The sequence below is a fragment of the Hylaeus volcanicus genome, chromosome 3 (genome assembly GCF_026283585.1).
Source record: "Hylaeus volcanicus isolate JK05 chromosome 3, UHH_iyHylVolc1.0_haploid, whole genome shotgun sequence".
In the NCBI taxonomy this organism is placed as follows: Eukaryota; Metazoa; Arthropoda; class Insecta; order Hymenoptera; family Colletidae; genus Hylaeus; species Hylaeus volcanicus.
Genome location: NC_071978.1, coordinates 31,199,174 through 31,223,298, shown reverse-complemented (window position 1 = coordinate 31,223,298; position 24,125 = coordinate 31,199,174). Strand labels below are relative to the sequence as shown.

The window sequence follows — 24,125 nt, the reverse complement described above, 5'->3', positions numbered from 1 at the left end:
AGTAGAAATTCAGGTCACTTTCTCAATTTCAACGTTTCGATCAAGGTTGTCGATGTCCTTCGGAGATGACAATTAAAATTTATTATATTTCAGTTTGTTAAAAAATAAATTTGAGTACTTTTCCTCGGTTATCAAATGTCTAACTCTCTTCGATGTAAAAATTCGGTAAATTACGTAAACTTTATTCGAATAGCGACAACTGTCGAGTTTGGAAAAATTGTATTTGTCGAGGAATCGTTGGAAAATGTTAGCAATGCTACGAGTAGACCATTTGCCCTTGTTATGCCGGATACTTTCAACTTGGACTGCCGACGAGAACGGTACATCGCATCGGTTCGTAAAAAGATTACGAACTGTTTGCGTGTTTCCACCGATCCAAGTATGCTATTATTACGATTTAACGTTCGACGCGTGTTTGATACTTCATCTACGAGATACCACAACTTTTCGTCAAGTTTCAATGGTCGTAAGTGTTATGGATGAATTGCAATCGATATTTGAAAAGTGTTTCTCTTAAAAAGGCTACTGTTTGTACATATGTACGTCTTCCGTAGCATAGTTGTATCGAAATTACGAAAAGAAATAAAACGCCTTGGTTAGGATACGATCGAAACGTTTAAATAAATGCAATTCAGACGGTATCTCCTTTTCTATTTCCATGATGGTTCGGATTATCTATTCGATCGGTTGACCTAAAATCGACGTTGTCGAATGTTTCGAGAAAACAAGTTGACGATTGCCAAAAAACGGATCGCACGTCACGAATTTGTATTGACAGGTCATAATAGTTGCGCCATGTTGGAGTGGCACGGCCAATCGTAAGATCGGACAAGTAACACGTGGTCCTCGGAGTACGCGCGGAGTGTAGTTTACGAACGGTAAACCGAACGCGAGGGACGCGTCGCGTTGCGTCGCAACGTTGGCCTCCGTCTATCCTGCGGTTTCTCCCGGGTTCCCTTAGTTTATAAATAAACGACGGTCTTGATGGACTCACCTGGCACGTTCCGCTTTCAACCGTGACACTTATCTCAACGTTTCCCAAGCCTGGAAGACACGCGTGCACTGTAACAATTTCCACATAACCTTATTCTTTAACCACGAACGATGTATTCGATCGGTATTCGATCTAAATTTCGAAATTTGTTCGCGTTCCAAAGATCGCACGAAAAATGAGAAAATACACGCGGACTCGTCTCGATGTTTCCCAGATGGCGCGCGGCGAGAACACTTTCACCCAAAAGGTTAAAACGTATCTCGGTTTTCGCGCCAACCGTACCGCCAATGCATACAACCGTTTCCACTTTCGCAAGGAATGATCGTCATTCAGCATCAGGTGGATGCATACGAAAAACGTGTCTCGAATGTTTGATTCGTACGGAACTCGAGGCAAATCGATCTTACCGATTCGATTGAATAATCGATATTACAGAGTGTACCTGTGGAGAAGAAGGAGAAAGTGGAAACAGAAAATTTCAATCGTAACATATCTCGTACAGCAATGCGGCCAAGTTTTCGAGAGTGTCGCATCGGAGAGGTCCGGCGATGCTAAAGAGCGTGAGGGATGGTTGTTGTTTGGTAGTCGACCATGTTTGATCCGAGTGTTCGGACGTGTCGAGGGAGCTCGCCGGCATGGCCAGCAGTCGAAGGGGAGAAACGACCGCGACGTGCTTGGAAATGGTGTTCATTAAATGAGAATTTCTGCCTTTAGGTGGCCACCAAGCGCGAAGACAGGATCGGATCGCCGATGTCGCTTAACGGTCAGTTTCAAGCGTCTTCGAGCGTATCGTACTACACATTGAAGAAAATGAGAAACTCGTCTAGATAATTGGCGAGAGTCGCTCAGTAAGACTTATTAGCGACTTGTTGACAGTGTTTGTTGTCCAGCCGTTATCTCTGCCAGATGCTTTTTCAAGGAGATCGTTGAACACGTAACTTGCGATAGATTGCGGTCGTCGAGTCGGCGATGTAACGCTGGTACCGTGATATGCGTTCACGCGAGTGTCGAGTACCTATTATTTTTTTACCGCGCGTCGAATAGTCGAATAGTCGTTTCCACGAAAAAAGATGCGTCGCGTCGCGTCGCGTCGCGTGGCGTTGCGTCGCGCGTTTAGCAAAACCGAGTAGCCATATAACGTGGGTACGGTGAATGGAAAGTTAGCAGATCACGCGACAGTGATGCAGTGCCGTAGTGTCAGTGCCAAGTGCCACGTGCCCATTGCTTGGATTACTTGAAGATGCCGACGTCCGGTGGATACTATGACGACAGAAATCCTCTACTCAAGGGCACCTTATCCAGGTACAATACGATATCAAATTTTTCATATCATTCATAATACCAATACGATCTTCTTCTTATGTGACAAACGAATGTAACGTTTACAATTTACAACCATTTAATAAGATACAATCGCGACACGTTCGACGTAACGATGCGATTATATACTCGTATGTATATTCACCGAACGAATTTATCCTGTAGTTTTTCTATCGTTATTCTTTATGGGAGTTTTATCGATATACTGGTAACGTTTCTCGTCGGGCAACGATGTCTTGGAGTCGCGTTGCGCGATTTGTCTGGAAATTTGCAAAGAGCGGTCGTTTCGAACGTCAGCGTCGTTCACGACCGCAACTGCGATCGGAGGAAAGTGTGACACGAGAGATTCATTTTACCCGATTACTCGACCAGAGTGGCTTGATCTCCTTGGTGTCTAACCGGTCTGTTGGTTGGTTTTCTTCTGTCTTTAAATGCTTGGGGCTCGAGTTCTCGACTGAGGTTCGCGGACGCTCCATTGTTGGAATCGAATCAAATAATCGATCGATTATCTTGGAAATTAAACGATTCGTTTCTAACGCGATTTGCAAGCGTTAACGGTCATCGTAAATCGGTTGATCCATTTGAAACTTTTCTTGTCCACGGTATTGCGTTCGATAAAGAAAACTTTAGTTTCGAATTAAAGTATCGAATACACGGTAAATCGTTTGTTGGCATGTGTTGTATAAACAGCGACGACAACGATCACGGCAAGATGGTGTCTCGATGCATGGTAGTTTACGTAGGTACGTACGTTTTGCGCGATTAACGATGCGAGATACACGGAGTGCGCGCACTATCAGCTCTCACACCTAGTAATGCCTAGATAATTCCATTTACATCTGCTTTCCGATTGCGCGTGTACTCTCGGCAGCTGTTCTCTAATCCGTTGAGAATCAAGCTATTCTGGATCTGACCTAGACCTAATCTAAGTTACAAATATCGCGTAGCGCGACGCGACGCGACGCGACGCGACGCGATGGAAGTAGCCATCGTTTATGTAGGAAATTTTGCGGCTCGAATCAGACAATCGTCGTTAATGGACGAAGCACAGTTGAGCTCGCGTTACTAGCGAACGCGTCGCGTGGCGTGGCGTCGCGTCGCGTCGCGTCGCGTCGCGTCAAGCAAAGCGCATAGAATGATATGATAATTGGTCGACGCGTAGTCAAACAAACGATAGACGTGTAAACCAATGAGGGCAATGAACGCGTTAAAAGGATATCACGAAATTTAAATCGCGCGTGCACACATTCGCTTAGATGAAAAAACGTGACGAGTGCATCACAGCTGACACTGACAGTGACTTAAAAAACTGATAGGTATCGTTTGGAGCCACTATTTCCGCTTCGTCGGACAATAAGTACGATTAATCGAGGTAAAGCCGTCGACAGATTCGAAATGCCAATTTCTTGTTTTCCGAATAGATTTTCGTGGGCAATCCACGTTTGTAGCTTTATACGCGTGCGTAATATCGACTATGCTTCTGGCCCGGAGCACATAACCTGTTAATGGTCCCTGGTGGAATTAAACCGTCCGCGACTAAACGTATTCTCTCTCCAACGCCAACGCAACTAACGAGTTTTCTCAGCAACTGCGTTTGTTGGACAATTTGGTACGAGCGTACGTGCGCGAAACGCATGTCAGGTACGCGCGTCAACAACCGAATGAGACGGTATTCTTGTTTCAAAGAGAGCGGTGAGTGAGAGGGAGACGCTGTGAGTGTTGAATCTGGATGCACCGCCCTTCTCTTCTCATTATCGGCCAATTCACTCGTCTCGCGGCGATGAGTATTCTTTGATCACAGTTGCTAACCGGGCTAAATAAAAATTGTCCTTTGAGTGAAAACAGTTGGAGTTACTTTAATCGAAACAAACGTGTACGATGTTACGTTGCGTTGATTCGACGCTGATCGTATGATTGCGAAAATTGCTACGAATAGCCGCCGCTATTTGTCGTCGGTCTCTGCTCGTATCAAATTTGCAACGAGTGCGGAATACAGACCAGATAATGAGAAACCGCAGGGGAGAGAAAGGGTGGAAAGCAAACGCACGGATATAGGGTGAAAAGGTCGAGCCAGGCGAGAGAAGGGAGAAGATAGCGGTTGCCCTTTTATTTTGATTATCTCGCAGCCAGAGGGCGTCGGAAAGACAAATCCTGCGGCCCTCCTGGGCTTTCGTCTCGCGCGAATTCAAACGGATCGAAGTAATTGCGTTAATAGGTGTAATTAATTAGCGACTCGATAACTTTATGGCTTAATCCGAGGGTGAAACGCGATTGTGCGCGGATACGAGACTGACGACGACGGTAACGGCGACGCGGCCACCAAATGGATTTCGGATGCGAAAGCTGCCGTGAAAGAACTTTAACGGAACATGGCGTTATACGATATTCAAGGTTCCTTGGTGAACCTCGTCGATGTTATGTAAACATTGTCGCGGCAAATTATCGAATCGTTCCATGCTTGTCGCGTTTCCTTTGAAAGTAAGCAAATATTTGATGCAATGGTGTAGGTATACGTAATTCGAAACGAGAATCATGGAAAGGGTATATGTATTGTCGTCCGTACGTCATCGGTCACTCTCTGGTCGTTCGGTCCGTCTGGCTTGAAAAATATCGATTAACACGTTCGATTCTTCGTTCTTTTTCGTACACGGCAAATACCGAAGAAACGCTCCAGCGTTATCCTCGTCAAGCATTCACGTTATTATGTAAAAGCTAAAAGTATCCGTTGCGTTAATGGTATACTTACTACTTTACGATATATCCTAACGACGTTGACGTTAACACGGTTTTCGAAGAAGATTTTAGGCAAAAATGAATACATAGTCGGTGGTGTTCGGCGTTGCACGTGTTTGTATTAGCAGGCATGTGACGTTAGCCAAGTTAGAGGAAAAAAGTGAGAGAACGAGAGCCATGAAACGAGGGCCGGCAAGCCAACCAGTGGCGCCGTACTTCTTTTCTCATTATCTTAACCACAGGGTTCCAATGGTATGCAGCTTTCTTGGTACGGTAGCCTGTTTTTTCTTCCCGACTTACCTCTGGATCGATGAATTCGTCTTAACGAACGGAAAAACGTGACGATAATACGGTCCGCTCTAACAATAAGATCCGAGTGTCGCGGCATCGTACGTTTCAATGTTTTCGTTCGCGCTGGACGGCACGAGCAAATTTATGACAAATATGTATAATACAGCAAACAAGTATCACCGGACAAATAACGCGGTAAGCATAATTGCATCTTGAAAGTCACGTTACCGTTGTGGAGAACCGTTAGCCTTTCGAATTCGTGCAATAATAATATTAAAGTAATATAAATATGCTGTATTTGAATCGTACGGTTAATCTTAGATATTGGAATGACGCGACTTTGATAAATCAGTCTCGTGTATCGATTCTTTGTACGACCAATGAAATTTGAAAATTTCGGGCGGGGAACGGGAATAAATCAGTTTGGCGTGTTTACGCGAATCAAAAGCAGTGAGGCGTTCGTCAGGCCGCTGTTGATAATTTCGTCCAAGAGAAAGCCCTGTTGGAAGCGCTTTCACCAGCTGTTTAGAGTGCAAGTTTTGCGTTCAGCTTTGCTTGAAAAGTCTTTGTAAAAAGTTACTTGCCGACACCTAAATTTGTTAGGTCTTGGACCGCCGATCGGTGATAGAGTTGCTCGATCGCCAAGGCAGAGAAGGCCTATTCGAGCCGGTTAGGTAGCTTTCGTTTTATCGAGCCGAGAACGATACTTTACGGACGCGTCCAACGAGCAATTTTTCGTAACGCGATCAAAATTGGAGTACACGGATAGGCTTGCGGTTTCCATCTAGAAAGCAAACAAATCTGTTTGGATAGATTTTCCGATTGTTTTGGCGAGCAAGAAGTGATCGTTGCGGCAACGCCCACGTAACTGTGTCGTTCCGTCCGTGAATCGTCCCCACCGGACTCCGTTCTTGTCGCTTTCCTTGGCACGTATGAAGGCTGGCTGCACTCACGATCGGAACTGTCGGAGTCACTCGATTGTTCGAACAAACTACTCAAATTTTCTTCGCGTTATCGATAAGTGGCCCGTGATATTACGAGTGCCCGATAACGAACGAGGGAAAGAAAATATATTTGCTCGTCGATAATGGCGATAAAAGAGGCACGAGCATCCTCCGCGAAGATGAGTTAAGAGAATTGCCGCGTACAGAAATATCGAAATAGCGTTCTCGATTCTTCCACAGCGCGTCGTCCGCTTCTTTTCGTTTCATATAGCAGACCAGCGAGGTGGCAAAGACGATCGATTCGAAACATTGTTTACACATCTCGTTCTCTGATCGTTCAGCACCAGGGCGAACCTGACCGAATCGCTCGCGCTCGGCCGATTTGCCGCGCAGAGAAAGCGTCGCTCGCGAGCTTGCTGGCCGTCGGACATTCTAACCGCCGCGCCGCGGTTGGGTTCGCACTCCAAGCACAAGAAGCTGTCGTGGTCGTGCACTCTAACACTTTCACCGGCGGATTTCTAACGCGCCACTCGATCTTTCGCCGCGTACACATCGTCTTGCCTGCTCGAAAACGGATCTATCGGCACATTTCTGAAAAATCTATCAACAAAAGCAGTATAAATGAGATAACGGTTTTTTCGCATTTCTCGATAATACAAATTTGTATCTGTTTCGAGTTATCTTTGTAACCAGCGAAAGATCCAGCTGCATTCGGTTTTTTCAAAAATCCGTAAATATTGGCACGTTACGAGACCAAGCCGCGAGATGGGACGGGGCGAACGGAACCACGGCAACGTTCTCGATTTAACCGGTTTTAACGGGTATTCGAATATCCGATTAACCGGTTAGCAACCGATTGTTCGATTAGTATTCGAGTGCACGGATCGTACGATTACGGTTAATCGAATATACGCGCGGAATAGCGTTAACCTAATAATGCCGATTAACCGGTTAGAACAATATGTACATATTTCGCACAATAAATCTGGATTAGGTCCTTATACCGACCAATTTTTACCCTTTCTTTAACTTTTATTTTTCATCGATTTTGAAACCGTCAGTTTATTTCGATACGAGAAACATTCGTTTCGAAACAGGCATCGGTTCAAACATGTCGCTACCTTTGAAACCTTTCGACTCTGTCTGTATCCATTTAGTTTTTCGCGCTCGCGCGAAGCGGTAGTTGTTTTGTGTATCGCCAAAAATAACGGAGTTAGGTATTTCAGACTCTGGTGTTAGGACTGTTAGGTGAATCATCCGGTATAAAGTAACGAATTTAGAAACACCAAAACTTTGTTCGACCACGTCGAACGAATAATAAATCTCATTCGAATAACGAATTTAATACAAAGTTTATATCTCCGATCTAACGTTCGAGCAACATTATGGGATAAAATCAAATTTAGTATCGTAATCGTCCACGTGTACACGTACGTGGTATTAAACGTCAGCTAAGATTTTCAAGAGTTTCGAACGAGTGGTTTTACCGTAAAAATGGTCGATGAATTGGAAATGCCATCCGATATGAGCGCTTCTATCGTGGTCAGATGTTCTCGGGAGGCTACTATTTTCTCCGCAAGTATTTCCTTGAAATAGTGTGTTTATAGCGAAATTTCTGTGGTGTTTCGGCAAACATCGAGTCAAGCGCCAGTTGGCTCGGTTTCGTTCGCGGTGAAAGTTTGAGTGTCGAGGTGCATGGCCTCGTTCTCCGGTCTCTGTTATCGACGCGATGTGAACGCCCCCTAATACAAGACGGTAGCATTGCGCTTCGGCCAGAAGCGGAGCGGAGCAGCGCTTCGTGTCTGGGAGGTACAAACGACAAAGAAGACAAAGAGAGGAACTTAGAGGAAGGGGAAAATGCGGACTACCTTTACCTACATAGGCACGCGTGTACCGCTCAACCTGTCTTCGAATCCACGACGCTCGACGATCGTTCCTTTACTTTCAGTCACTCGTTCGATTCTCATTTTTCCAACATTATTCTTTCGTTGCTGTGCTCGCGAATTTGATCAATTGCAAAGGTTTGAGTTAAAGTTTCTCGAGTGAGGTCGTCGTACTATACGTAGCTAGAGTACCAGTTTTCGAAATCCGTGCAGACCGCGAGAAACTTTGGTCCGCCAAGGATCGCTATGCGACCGATTCTTCGAGTACGATGAGCGAACGAAATAACGCGACGGACATAAAATGGAAAGAGAGAAAGTCGATTCCTCCGTTTAGCATTCCCTTTCGCGAGACCAAGTCGCGGCATGAGCAGTACGAATCAACTGTCTACGAGAGGTCGGTTATTCGAGAGATGAAAAGCTCGTCGAGTTAGATCTCATCGGTCTGTTTGTTGTTGCGTGAGAAAGAAAATGTTGGTCGGTATCCTCTGAAAGTGGAAATATCGGACGATCGTCGTGCGAGATCGATTCAACCGTGGCGTGTCTTCAAAAGGATACCTTCGAATAGACGAGCGCTCCTTCGATCTATTCGGAATACTATTTCCAAAGAAACTTTTCTCTACCGATATAATTTGATTTTAATAATACGAAAATAAAGACATTAATCGGCTCGTTGCTACTATTTGAAACAGCGAAGCTCTCGGTCGCGAAAGCTGGGAAAGAACTACTACTACCTACGTAGTAGTCGCGATCACACGGAAACCGTAAAAAATCGGATTCAAGGTCTCTCGACGGGAAAGGAAAACCCGTTATTGCCTTATGTTATAACCTTACAACGATTAGTCGAAACATCCGGATTTCAGGCTCGCATCTATCGTCGGATTAGTCGATTTAATTTGAAAAACGTTTCCGTGTCCAGTTAGAAAAGACGATAACGGATGCAAATTTTTGTTTAAATTTGAAATTTCAAACGAGGATCGACTCCGATATTAAAAAGTTTGAATCGATATCGATCGATGAAAGAAAGTTGTTTTCCTACGTAACCGTTGTTAACAAGGAAAACGAGTATAACGAAATGGTTTCCGAAAATCGTTGTTCTTTCGCATCGGTTTCTTGGCTCGCGTGTCGGAGTTGGATGAAAAATGATTCGATCGATCCGTTGTTCCATCCGTTGCGCGGGAAGAAGATACGATTGATCGTCGCGACGACCGATTTGCCGCAATCTTTGTCGAGAACGATCTACGAAACCGCGCATTAGCGATAATTCTAGCAAGAAGCGGACGATTATTACACCGCGTCGATCTACCTCCTCCTCGTCTTCGTAATATTATTATTCCTTTTTTTTTTCTGCGTGTTCCTCGTGCCGAACGGCTGCGGCTGCATTACAGTTTTCTTACCCAATAGCTGGTCTGGTGATTACGCCATTATAATTGTGCCTCTCCGACGACCGCTTCTTCACCGTGCAATTAGCGACCGAAACGCTAAACGCAATCGCGGTAGCTGCATGAAATCCGCGCAATTTCATGATTCACCGATAGACAACGACGACAACGACGCCGACGCGTACAGATTTCTGCTACCCTTCTTCCTCCGGCAATTTGTGCCTCCGGAATAACAAAAGAACGCAATTGCCGTGAATCAGTAGTTTCTATTGAAATTGAAATCGTAATTGTAATCGTAATTGAAATTGAAATTTTCGACGAATAATCGTGAAGAACGCTATTCTAAGAAGGCAAAAGAAAAGATACCAAGTCCTGCATATCTATTTTGCGGAAGCGAAAAGCAAAACGGGGTAGTCATCCGCGCGTGTGGCGACTCGTTTTTTTCGGCACACCTTCTCGATACACAAAAATATCGACTTTTAAAGAATGCTTTCAAACATTATTTTTATTCACCATGTACCATAACAAGGAACATTTTAGCATTTCTCGTCGATTTTCTCGAGTCTCGCGTACGTTATGAAATTCCTCGACTCTTTTCGCGTTAACACCCCGTATGCGTCGCGCTCGCGTGCAAAAAGTTTTCGAAATGTCGGTCAAAGATCTAGGTCAAGTACGAGAAGCGTCGCTTTTGTTACTTCTATCGATACGTTTCGTGTACGTTCGGTTGCATAATGTGCGTTTCGCGGAATTCGTCACCGATCGAATTTAATGATCGTCGCGCGTTTCGCGGTTCGATTTCGTCGACACCGAATGGATAACGGCGGGCAGGTTCTTGTTCGTTTATCCGATCTTATTTTTAACCGATTTTAAAAAGGAGGAGGTTACTCGATTCGACATGTATATTTTTTTTTTGCCTCGTAGTCTGGATAAGTCTCTTATCAGTGGACGTTATTTCCATAGTCAAGTCGGCGTACCTTTGACCGGTAAATTTTCTCCAAACGGGCTTCCAGCAGTGTTTGCTTGTTCGAACGGTAACGAGCGAGCGATACGAACGACTTCGCTGCGCGTGATTATTTTCGTCACGTAACTTGGACGCGAGAGAAATTGTACATTACCGAGCATTTGGGACATAATTCGCTTCCAATCGTGGGTGGGTTACATCATCGACGATCCTGATCGCACGGAACACTGTTTATAAAGCTATAAGAAACAAATATTTGTTCGCGCGGCGACTAGCGTTGAATGGACGCTTGATCGGGAAAATCTAGTCGTCCAGATGGAAGAAAAAGGAGGCTAGAGGATGAAACAATCGGTAAAAGAGAAGGAAGTAACGCGTACGAAAGGGGAAGGGGAAGGGGAAGGGTAAGGGGAAGGGGAGGGACCAGGACAGAACGCGAAGGACGCGATTTGAAAACACAGCATTGATCCAGGCTCTCGGGATGCTTCCACCCTTCTTCGTCTCTGTTTCTCCTCGCTCCCTTGTCGTTTCACCTCGCGCGCGCTCGTGTTCCCAGTTTCTGTGATTTCCGAGCCGCAACCAACGGAACAGTAAATAGAAACCTTGCGACAGGGATACGCGTGGTATACCGTGGTATATTTCAAATACGAAGTAACCGTGGAAAGAAACAACGTGTAATTCGCGTAACAATGGTATTAGAAAAAGTAGTCGTATCCGATACGTTTAGGCCAGGTCGGTTAGCAGGCGTGGGTAAACTCTGCCGTAAATAAATGAGAAATGTTACAGATACCAGCGCGTACTCGAATCGTTCGGTGGGTCGTTGGAAGTATCGTTGACGCTCGCTGAAACTTGGCTGGTTCGATTACTTCGCAGCGAACAATGGTTTCCTCGTAGACCGTTTCTTCGCTCGTGCGATAACCACGACCTTTCAATTCTAACCTGGTCTATGCTTCTTCATTTTTCCTTCGTTAACTTGCCAATCGATCGTCTAGTGTTTTGTAACGAACGGTTGACAGCTTCGAAAACACGTCCGTGTTACGATCTCTTAACCGCGAACGAGAATGAATGGTTTGGAAGTCGAAGGCTCTCTCGAGTAGGTGGTCCGATTGCGAGTCTTGACTCTCGAGCGGAGTGCATCGATGCATCCTACCCGGTCCGTGGAAGTGGCTCGCGCGGGCACGCGCAGCGGTTGACCGGGGACTGGGACAAAATTGTTGAAAGGCACGTAAATCACGCGCATTCCAGCACTGGGAGCAAAGGTCTTGGCCACGACAGATCGACGAATCGACGAATCGACGAATCGACGAATCGATTTCTCTGCGGCATCGACAGAGTCGTTTCACCATCGTCGATGGTTCACCTCCGCTTGTTTTCCCTCTCACGGGCGGAAAAAAGGCGGCGACAGATGACACGCGTTGCGTGTTCTTTCTCTCGCGCTTACAGACGGACTAACCGTAAAAACCAACCAACATTCTATTACCATGACCTCTAGAAAACTCCTTACATCTTGGTTTTATTAACTCAACTATTACTCGGAATCATACTAGAACCATTAGCCGTCGTTTAGCTTTTTTTCTTTTTGATATATTTATCAGCTTGTTTTTCTTTGAGTGACGAAATTTTGGAATATTTCATATAGAGAATAATCGGAGAAGGAATATTTTTCCAAAAAAGAGATAACTCGAAAAACGAAGAGTTACGGAGCTTGAGGCCCCGATTAGTGCAGATCCGTTACTGCTCGCGCTAGAAGGTAAACGAGTGTGCTCTCGAGAGGAGAGACGGTTGCTCGCTCGCGTTATCCGGTCGCTCGTTCGCCTCTCTCGAGCAGTTTCGATACGCGCGAGTATATGCACCGATATATATTTAGCGCGCGCGGCATTTCTCGACCCACATACTCATCGGGAGGCAGAATGTCTCGTATGCGTGGGGTCATCCCACCGTTTTACCGCGACAAAGATGTCGCTTCTTTTTCTTTTTCTTTTTCTTTACCTTTTTTTCCTCGCTGTCTTCACTGTCTGTCGTTTTCGGTGTCGACGTATCCCGAGTAAGAATCGCGTCGTAATCTCGATTGTCGAAAGTCTCCGTTTTATCGATTCTTTCTTCCTTTCGATTTTCGAAAATTTCCGGTTCGGACGAATATTTATTAATGCGTTTTTCTACGCGGATTTGTCTGTTCGCTCGCGCAGAATCACGGCAGAAGACGTGACTCATCGTTTATGGTGTTATCGATGAGAAAAAGTAAGGAAGAGAAAAAAATGAAGAAACTCGGACCGATGCGGTTCGAGAAACGTTAGAATGCGGATTACACGAAATGAGCGTATAAACCGCGCGAATACGCTTCATAAATTCGTGCCCGTGGTTCCGGCCGAAGTATTCGTACGCAGCAGCATCTTTAATTGGTTTTCTGCGCATGTGAGCTTGTAGCAGCAGCAACAAACCGGTATCGAATAGTTATCGATGGATCGGCTCGAATTGAAGCGTCGAAGCTTCAAAAGGGTTTCGTCGTCTTGTTAGACTCGCGTAATTCGCGGGATCATCATTAAATCGTGTATCAAACGAAGCAATTGTATAACGCGCTATCGCGTTAGATCACAAGGGCATGGTTTGTCGTGTCTTATCGAATTTTATTGCGGCTTAACTCGATCATGTATAAAGTGTGATTGGTTTGAGTAAATTATGGTCTATCGTGCAGGACAATTTGACCCTTGAAATTTCGGAGAAGAAATCACGGTTTAGCGAGCAGCTACGCACGCGCCTCCCACTTGGAGTCCCTTTGACGAGGTTGCTCCATTAATTTGTCCGTCACGCGGAGTGGAGTAATATCGATACTATCTGAACGCGCGAGGGAGGGTTAGCGGTTAGGGTGGTGAGAGCGGGACGAAGGAGTAGACGAGGTGCGGATTCATGAGTTATGTTGCGCGGATTCTGACGTCACGTCGGCGTTGCTTGTAGGTACGCAAGTTTACTACCAGCGCCACCACTACCACCACCACCACCACCACCACCACCACCACCACCACCACCACCACCACCAGCACCACCATCACCATTCCACCGAACGTTCGTTACTACTTCTATTACTACTGCTTCAACGACTACCACCGGCACTCGCGACCGCGAGTCACGGCGGGAGCTGTGTTACGACACAAACACACGCCCGCGTGTTTACACTACCGCGTGTTACGCGACTACGCGCGCGCTATGGCAAGTACGTGTATACTCTCGTGCCGTTGTGTTACCACTACGAGTGTCGGTGTTTGCGTCACTCGACCGTTCCGTTACCACCACCGGAGGGTCACCGCTACACGGGTCTCATCGATGCGCGACGTTCAGCTGTGTACCACGTTGCGTTAAGTCGGTTTCACACATTCCGAGATGATGGTCAACATTTTCTACGAACAAAATAGATGACGAATGAAAACACCGTATAGTGATTTATTTGCAATGATTCATTTCCAGAACACAAGTAACGCGACCAATCGATTTAGTTAAAGGTTAAAGGTTAAAGCACGTTTATGTAACTGTTTGCCTAGGCAAAGATTTATTATATCGAAAAATATACATGTTCCAGTAATTCTGCCTTTAGTAAGTCTTTTCCTACCTTTTCCAAATATTCGAACGCGTGGAACAGTGTTACGTTAACTCCGTCTACCAGCGGAAAATCGTCCGCGGCCAGTACACGCGCATACCGCGTAGTATACTTAGAAGACAGAGAAAAGCTTTTCTTTCTTTTCGTCTTCCAGCACGCTGGTCCGTCCCTCGTACGATTTTCCGTCTCTGCCGCACTCGGTCAGCTGCTCGCCAAATTACCGCAGAACCGTCGCAGGAGAGAATAGGAGGAACGGGGGGAAGGAGAAACGAAGATGGAGCGATAGAGAGAAAGCGGCAACGAGAGACCCGATACCTAATCCTCCCTTCGTTGGCCCACCCTCGGCAGGAAATCAATAGAGAGGAACCCACTCTATCCCTCCCACCCTTTCCTCTTTCTTTCCGTCCCTGTTTCCGTCTCGCTGTTTTTTCTTTTTCCCCCGTTCGTCGTCCCTCTTCATACCAACGCACCGTTAAGCACGGAGAAGTTTAGAAACAGACGGGACGGTTCTTGTTTGCACTCCCGAGTCTCTGTCTCTGTCTCTGTCTCTGTCTCGTTCTCACCCTCACCCCCGTATCCAACGATACGAAGTAGCGATCGGCCTCGTAATCCTGCGAGAAACTTACCGATCGTTCGTAACGTTCGATCCTTTTTCTCGTCGACAAGATGCTCGAGGAGTCCGCGTTAGTCCATTAATTTGTCGAACATTTGTCGAACATTTGTCGTGTGACGTCCGACGATCGATCGGTGTCTGACGGAAAATAAGCCATCCCGTTGGTTTCCTACTACCTTTCGACGCGCCTTCTCGAAATAAATTATTGGTTGCATATCTACCTACTTGGATAGAGGCTAGCAAGCACAGGATCAGTCGCGGCAAAAATGGCCACGCGAAAGAACGACCGCGGAAGAATTTCGAGTATTCCAAGACCTGTTTGAAGTTGAAAGAAGCAAAGGTCAGGAATGTCCTATGTGGGAAGTTGAACGTATCGGGATCAGGATTTGGTTTTGATCGAGAGGTGCGTCGAAGCGCCTACATTGTGGACCCAAAGGAGAGATACGCGACGACGGGTGGCGCGTCCGCGTGACGTAGCGGAAATCGTGCGTCACCGGTGACGTAGGCAACGTCGAAAGTGGAGGAACGTTGCAAGAGGCCATCGACGAGAACTTGTTGCACGTCCTTTTCTGCGTGTATTCCGCTATCTCTCGATCCTCGCCACGTCGGGTTAGCCTGGCTAACGTCGATCGAACCTCTGAATAGAGATCAATCGTGAATCGACACATTTACACCGTTGCGTTTCCAATTAAACGAATCGAAAGACTTTGGAATTCGAGTTTGAATTTGATCGAAACAGTAACAGTCTTTGTACGTTTCCACTTTCCCGGCTGCTACGGAATACAAGACAGAAGCACGGAGCACCATACAAATGGTAGTTAACCTTTTTTCTTTCTCTATCTTTTTTTTAACTAATAAACGTTAATTTACCTACTAGCTTGCTAGCTTTTTCCGTAGGTGTCCAAAGTTTGATCCTATCTCCAGGATAAAGCGAAACAAAGTTACGTAGGTACTTTTATTTACACATAATTTCCTGCGGCCTGTCTACTTTTACGCATAGATTTACCTACTTCGTCATTGGTTGTATTCATTTGTACTTTTGAAGGTGTTGTTACGCGTTCGCCGATGGAAAACCTCCCGAGCTGGACAAGAGCCGGTGCGCGAGATGGATCAAAGTAGCGTAGACTTGTTGCATACCTATTCGCGCATGTGTGTCCCAAGTCCGTCGTGGTAGCCGTGGTAGGCCGGAGAAACGGGGAAAGTTCATCCGTGTTTTACGACACGGGATCGTAAATCCATGTCGATCCACTCGACGGTTTGTTTGTGCGCGCTAGACGCGACTCGACTCGACTGGACTCGTCTCGTCTCGTCTCGTCTCGTCTCGTCTCGTCTCGCTTCGCGAACTCATGTTACTTCCTACCTCTCGGAGATTGGGGACATTTCTTATCTATAGCAAGGGGTACAGGCTCCCTTCGTGTTTCCGAAATTTGAAACAAGTTTGGTTTCGTCTTAACGACACAGCTGTTTCTCCGTTTCGGCAAGATTTAGAGTACAGTGGTTCGGTATCTTTCACATTGCTTCGATAGATAAAATGTTAAATCTGGGTAGCGTTGTTGTTGTTGTATTCGATTGTTCGTTTATCGAGTACCGTTGCTTGTCATCAAACGCATTTTCGACATGCTACGAACAGATATACTCTACTTTCCGTCACGAAACTGGACTAAACCGCAATGTTGGTGTTTCCTGTTTTTTCTGTTCTTGTGCGGTCGCCAAGTATTTCCTATGCGGTCGGAAGCATTAAAGCAGAATTTCGATGTTTTCAACGAGCCATGCGCGTTACGCGCGCTAGTAGTTATCGATAGATCATATTTTTGCATGCATATTTACATGAAATTAACGAACGAATTCGAGTCGTGAAACTACTCGAAACGTCGGTAAAAGTCGTTCCCTCGAGCCAAAGTTGATCGCGTGTGTGTTGAACGGTGGCGCATAGAGTTTTCTTAAAGTGGAATCAACTTTGAAATTCAAACACAAACGTGAAAGTGAAAACACAAATATGTAGTTTGGGTTCCTTGATACATAACACTCCATTGCTTCGACAGATTCGCTTTCGCGTATACAACGACTAATATAATTATTATTTCGTAGAGTAATTTGTTCCGGCGTATGTCGATTACGATAGCAACGATCGATCGTTATTCCGATTAAAATGTGCCCAACGCGAGTCGATTAATTAATAAACGATAGGGTCGGTGAATGAACGGCAGTCGATTCTCTAGCTTTTCAATCCGTCGATAAATACGCCCAAGTTGGTTCGGTATTCAAAGGTCTCGCGAGATGGCGCCTACGTAACAGGTGCACTCGACCAATCGGAGTGCGCGCAATCCCCCTTGTCCATCCACCGATTGGCGCTCTGGCGATGTCACGAACAGCGATCACAATATGGCTTCCGCCACTGCCAGCAAGTGAGAGTACCTCCGAAGGTGACATCGAAACATGGTGGAATATTTTGAGATGCGCGAGGCATCGCGCGTGTGAGAACGTTCGGTGTGTCCTTGTTACGAGCCTCGCGTAGCGTTGTCGAGAGTTAAAGAAACGGTGCCTGGTCTCGAGGAAAGAAAACATTTCGGTGAGCAAGAAGAACCGTGTTCTGTCTCAACGGAGAGAGACAAATCGCATGCACGGACTAGGAGTCGGACAAGGATAGAGTGACAGAGTGATACACCAGTTTGTCGGATCGAAGGTTCCTGACACGAATGTGTATCGCTGGGAAATGTGGAGAATTCCGAGAACGTTGGAGTTTCTAAAGATTCGTCGATGCTTAGTAGGCGCCGGTTACGATCGAAAAAAAGGGGAGTACCGAATCTTTCGATAGTTTGGTGGAGTGGTGCGCACGACTCGTACACGTCGAAAGCGTGGCTCTGTCGGTGTGCGTTACGTCCAGTGCACGCCGCGCAGTGTCGTCCCCGGACACGCGTGTGAGTACGTACGTGTGCGATCTCTCGGTGTGTTGGAAATTGAAAGAGGATAGACGGACGGTGAACGACGGGTGGAAGAATAAGAAAAAGAATAGAGCGGCATGGGGTGTAGATCGACGAGAACAACGACGGTGACGACGTAACGAAGAGAAGAAGAGGCAAAAGACCGAGCGAGTGAGCGAGGCGACGTTGCCAGAGTTTTCCTTCTCGCGTTCCATACCGTGCAGCACGTCCCTTCGTGGAAGATACCCGAGAAAGACCGAAACGGAGAATCTAATGCGACGAGGAGCGAAAGAAAAGTAGCGTGCCAACAGCCAACGCGCGGAGACACCGATAATCGAGAGCGGCGTTAGCCGCGCGAACACCATCTAGGGAATTTTTGTTTTCGATCGACCGATTGGTCGATTTCGATCGTAGTCGCCGTTTTGCTCGTGCTCGTCGGACCGTGATTCGTGGATGCCATGAGACGACTGCCGATGACGTACGCGCGAGACACGTGACACGCCGAGTTAGGCCGATCGACAAGCCATGAAGAAGCCACGGTAAGTTTTCAAAATTGTTTCATCGACCGTGAAGCTTCGTTACCAGATTACAGTTTCTCTCGCCGAATCGATCGATGCGATTCGAGTGACTTGGAAATAACCGTGCACCGTTATTTCGTTTCGTTTCCGAGTAGAGACCACGGTTGACGAACAGTGGCGCACCCAAAAATTTGACAAGGGTAGCGCAACTAAAAATTAACAAAAGACATTAATACCACGCGATACTTTTCGATCATTTACAGAGGTTTTTTTTTTAATTTAAACATAACGGAGCAAACGTTTATTCGTAACATTTTCAAATATTTTCACAAATAAGTGACGCGTTTCATGCCGTACGACGTTGTTCGCCATAAATAGGGGTTGCGATGGCCAACGAGTATAAGCAAATTTTTGCCGTTGACTGGGAAATTTGGGCTCGCGTTTATACCACTGAATGCGGAATAGGGTATACGTCGCGGTGGTAAAATGACGCGATCATGGCAGGATGAGTCAGAAGATTGACGCCTTGTTTATCGATCTCAACAGTGGTTGATGCTCGCGTTACGGTATCGATACTGCCAAAAGTGTTTTTACACGAGATGATCGTTGATCTGGAATGCTGATTTCAACGAAACTTTGGACATATTTTACGAGTCATTCGATGCGATGGCATTAAATAATAGCTCGGTCTGCGCGTTAAATTCAGTTTTCTCGCTCGAGCTCCGTACGTTTCATTCTCTCGGTTGCGGTGTATAAGAACGCACGGAATGCACCGACCACCCTCGAGTCATTCAGCCACTCTGATGCTCTCGCCTTTTTCAAACTTTTATTTAATCCTTTCGGTCCTCGAAATCGTTCACGTAACAGTTTCGTACGTTATCAAAGTCGCGATGCATCGTGCGACCCACGCTGATATATTCACCAACGACTCTATCTTCCGATGATGACGGCTATTTTTAGCCGAGCATCTACAAGTTCTACTTAATTTATCTCTACGCTATTGTTGGAAATTGTTCGGTGGACCGAGCGATAAGTACTTACGAGCACAAGTTCGGGATGTTTCACGACGTTTAACTTTGAATCTTTGTCGACTATCTTTTCCTTTGCGTAACACGTACCACTCGATAGTATGTAAATATTTGCGAGAGTTTTTTACGTAAACATTTAATTCGAACAAGTAAAGAAAAAGATTCAATTTCTAACGAATCGTCGACAAGTAAATTCGATTGCGTTAATTCGGGTCAAAGAAATGATCACGCTCGTTGTTCGGAGCCGAGCGAATCGTGTCAGGAATCGCACCGATGAGAGCCAAGTATCGGAAGGAAGGCAAGACGAAAGAAACTCACCGCTCTGTTCGTCGTGTTCGCGACAGCGCGGCGTCGCGGCGCGGCGCGAAGCATCGACGAGAGAAGACGGAGAGCGCGACGCGACGCCGACGCGAGGAATTCGTGACTCGAAGTCGACAAGCGACGAGAACGTTCCAAATACTTGCCTTGGTCCTCGTCGTCGTCGACTGGGTTGCATAGCTTGCTAAATTACGAAAGGAAGGGGAGAGGGGGAGAAAACGAAAATGATCCGATACTATTAATCGAGAAACCGAACGTTTTGTTATTTATCTAGAGAGAGAACCCGTGTAAACAGCGCAGTTGTATCAACCACGTTGTACCTAGAACTTAGCGTGTTTGGGAACCAATCTAAAAGTCGCGCATACCTTTAGAACACTTGAAGTATGCGGCGAATAGCTAGCGGGACGGGCGGCGCAGAAGACGTAAAGTATGCAGAAAACGGGCACCGTACCACGCTTGATTTTATTGCTTATTCACCCCGTACACCAACCAGCCAGCCGGGTCTCGTACGTGTTTAGAGTCGATCTCCTTTGGCTATCGAGGGAAGACAACCGCCGTGTCCATAAAATCCCACGTGCCATTATCGCAAATTCTGGTCTATCGACCTCGCGATCTAATTCAATCTCGGCAATCCCCGAGGCGACGTTGCAACACTCGCGAACCGCTCGTATCTCCTCCGTTTCTGCCTCTGTTTCTGTCGCGTTTAATTCGCCAACATTCGCGTGTACTTTAGTTTTGCAAAATTTCACATTCCTTAGGCCATCGTTTCCTACATATCGACAGTTTTCCAAACGAAGCTTTGGCTTTTTGTTCGTTAGTAACACGGTAAATGAAGCGTCGCGACTAGAATGTGCCTTGGCGTGTTGGAAGGCTTTGGTAACTATCCATGGAGATCCGTAAAGAGACAGGGTTCCCCGTTAACGGTAGAATGGTACGCCGCCGCCGAGCGAAAACAATTAACGAAGCGCGCCATTGATGTCGCCGTCTGGGGGAATTCCGTGCAACCAAGACCAACGCGGAATCGAAAGAGTGGTTCGTCGCGATATGGTCGTGTTTCGAAAAACGATAGCTACGAGAAAGAGAGGGGGTGAATTTGTTCGAGAAGGGCACACACTCGGCAACGTTACCGCGCGGCCGCGGACGTCGCGTTCTCCTGAATACATTATCTACGTATCTACGTATGTGCGCGCGCGTTTTGTAATGCAACATAACGTGCTCAGCCGTTTACCACGTCTGCGTTGCCTGCCCTTGTATTTGCAAGCACCGTGTCGGAACATAAACATCGTTCGGCCGTGAGCCGCGAATCGAGCATCGACGCGCGCGAAAAACACGAAACGACCGGGAAACATTTACAAAAGACGAAAGAAATCAATTTATCACTCTACTCCATTTCGCGTCTTTGACTGGAAGGGTTACGTATATCGTATGGAAAAGAACTGTAAGGGTGCGCGGGTGTCAGAGATTGTCGCGAATCGGCACATAATCGACCGACGAAGATGTTTTCTCGATTTTCTCGAGGGACGAGCAACACCTACGACTTCTATTGCCCGTCTCTTCCGACTGTCAATGCATCGCGAACAATCGTGAAATTACGTATTTTAAGTACATTGCGAGCAGCGGTACTGTGGATTAAGTTTCTTTTGATTCGCATGCTCGGCAGACTGCGACGATACGACGGAGAATAGGAAAGATCGACGGGAAAGTTGTCGTTGACGCGAAGATAGCATTGAAAATCGGCCGCCGGTTGAGACGAATGTTTATCGTGGTCATCGAGTCAGCTATTTAATGGGATAATCGAGTTAAGTGATTAATATGTTCGATCGTAACGAACCTATCGTCGTTGAACGATGTCGATGATAGACCTGTTACCGCAAAAATTACGGGCTCCGTGTCGATGATGACGCTACAGGACCATGGATTCTTGTCGCGGCGCCGAGGAACAGATTTACGAGACAGAAACTGATTCCTGCTGCGTACTCCTCCCAACGGAAGAGCGCGAGAAATTATGCGCGTTGTCGATGGTTTCCTCGGTACACAGCGTACGGTGCATTTAATTCTCAAGGTTATCGAGAATTGTGCAATAATTTGTGCCGAATGCGTTTCACAAATTTCACTGTTCCACGTATCTCTCGATAATGGAACAAAAATGTCCCGAAGAAAGTGGATTTACGTTTGAAAAAGGTTCGTTCTATAAAAATCGATCGTTCGCAGCCACGTTCTCGCTATGGCGTCCAAGTCCTGAGCCATTGATTCAGCGGGATAAACGTCGTATTATTTTGTCGTGGTTGGTCTGTTTCCGTACATTTGCACGTACACGCGGAAACGTGCGTATATTCATTCGTCAGGACTTTCCATCCGACCGTCTCGATTTCCTATGTTACTTTGTCGTCTCGAGCCCCGATAACTCGACGAGAAAGGCCTGTAGCCGACAACCCGTTTCGATAAAGGTCGCCCCTCGACCGTGCAGGCCGTTGTTGTCCTCGTCGTTTGCAATTTCAGAAACTCAAAGCCACCGTTACGTTGCCAGGTATGGTCTTCGATATTATACTTTGCGTCGCGTTACGATCCAACGAATTGTACAACGAACAAAGTAAATTTCAACAATGACGAAAATAAGGTTGAAACAAAAAGAAAGGAAGAACTTGGTGTAAAAGTTGGTGTAACCGGGACTGTAACGTTCAGCTAATAAAAAAGATACCGTCAGAAGTGGAAGATGAAAACCAGCCACCACGTGTATTTCTCGCGGTGGCATTTCGATAAAATAGCGAAGCAAAAACTGCGACAGATGTATACGGTTATCGGGCGCGAGTAACATGAATCTATAGTAAAATAGTGGGATTTTTACATTTTTCTACGAATGAGAAAGAAAGCAGGGGAACGGACGGAGAAGTCGACGGATGGAACGCCACAACGTTGCTCTCTGTCGCGTATCGATTCGTCGATACGGTATACCGTGACCATGATTACGATATTTTATTTATTCGCGCCAGTAGTCGAGCGACTATAGTAAGAGAACATATGTACACATACGCGGGCACGTGTACCTTCTTAGTATTTTTCTTGCCATGTTTTTTCATTGCGCCCTCGTCACAGTGATTCATCCTCGCTACTCGAACGCTTCGTTTTCCGATCGAGCACGCTTTCATTGTTTCGATCGAGACAATGTAGATAAACGAATAAAAACCATGTTTAGCCAATTTTCAATTATATCGTAGAATTAAATAAATTTGGTCTATTTCTGGAGGCTGTAGAATCTTTTCCTCGCGTCCTCGTTCCGAGTCGCGGAAGCGGAGCGAGATACAGGTAGCCGAATTACTCGTACGTGGGTGGATTTTCAGGGAGTGTCTGTTTTGGTAGTTCCGGTGCGAGCTCGAGTCGAAGGTCAATACTGCGGAGAACCCGTAACCTTTGAGTCGCCGAGGCTGGGGAGTACGCTGTGGGTACGGTGGATTGCAGCACGTGGTTTATCGCTCGTCGACCGTTTTCAACCAGCTACCGTCGAATCGTCCCGCGTTCACGGTAGTTTCCGTGAGAATCGATATTATATTCCGTTTCATCGGCGAGACAGACCCTTTGTTATTCGACAGCCGTCTCTCAGTATTTGAAAGTTCCACTTGAGTGGCGATCATAATTATTCCCCGTCCCTTGTTACTATCGATCGATCTACTAATTAATGCGGTTTAATTTCGTCGACATCGTCCACCGCGGGTACGAACGATACACCGATCGTCGCGACGCATTTGTAGACTGGAATCGGATCGTTCGATTTTCCACGTCCGGAATTGTTTGTCGGATGCGTTTAACGCGCACAATGCCACTCGCAAACTTTTCATTTATACCGACAGCTTCGCGAATCTTCTCGAATAATCTCGTTTTAATTTATGAAAGAGCAACTATACTCGTAGAATATTTGCTGCGTCTAGCAGCGATACCCAACGGATCATTAAATACTCGATCGTGAAACTACGTACTTTGTCATCATTGTTGACCCACCCCCCCTTCCATTAGCCAAAGGATGATGTCGAGGACGAAGCACGCTCTTACTCCGACGATCGCGATCGTTAGCCAAGGTTAAACTGTCCATGTCTTCCGCGATTTGTAAGGTTTCTTCGCGACACCTTATCCTCGGTTCGTTTACCTCGTGACCAGGTGTGCCCGGTTGATCGACCCTCGAATGGGAACGGTGCGTTATCGTTTTCCGATAACGCATCGATAACTCGATACTTTTCCGACCGATCGAACGGGAAGTGGAAAAGAAACTCGACTTCCGTTCCGGATGTTCGTCGACGAGACAACGTTCGAAATATGTATCTTCGTCTTTGTCGATTAACAACTTCCGATCGTTGTTTCGTGTTTCGAAAAACAGTCAACGATAGACTGAACGAATAGTCTCGTCGAATCATTCCACTTTATTTAACGTATAATATCATGTGCAACAGGAAACGATCAGGTAAGAAAATAAGTATACGCTCCGACTCGTTACTTCTATCACCGATCACCGTTATGTCAGCAACGAAACGTTGTCGTTGTTAATTACGGTTACGTCGATCTTGGATCGATCCCTTTCGAAACCAACAACCATGACGATTGTTAACAATCGACCATTCTTTCGACAGACGCGACCTACCGAGTCTTT

At 46.2% G+C, this 24,125-nt stretch overlaps 1 protein-coding gene across 2 annotated transcripts in view; it reads left to right on the top strand.

Moving 5' to 3' along the window:
* The window catches only part of LOC128873876 (AF4/FMR2 family member lilli), a 98,156-nt gene that overhangs the window by 2,598 nt on the left and 71,433 nt on the right, over positions 1-24,125 (top strand). Inside the window, exon 2 of one of the 2 annotated variants that reach the window (XM_054117843.1) lies at positions 1,709-2,296. In XM_054117843.1, coding sequence (XP_053973818.1) covers positions 2,235-2,296 — 62 coding nt within the window. In that variant the 5' untranslated portion in view covers positions 1,709-2,234. Of the gene's footprint in view, positions 1-1,708; positions 2,297-17,012; positions 18,165-24,125 lie in introns of those variants that run through there. The other variant, XM_054117844.1, reaches the window with a different exon arrangement.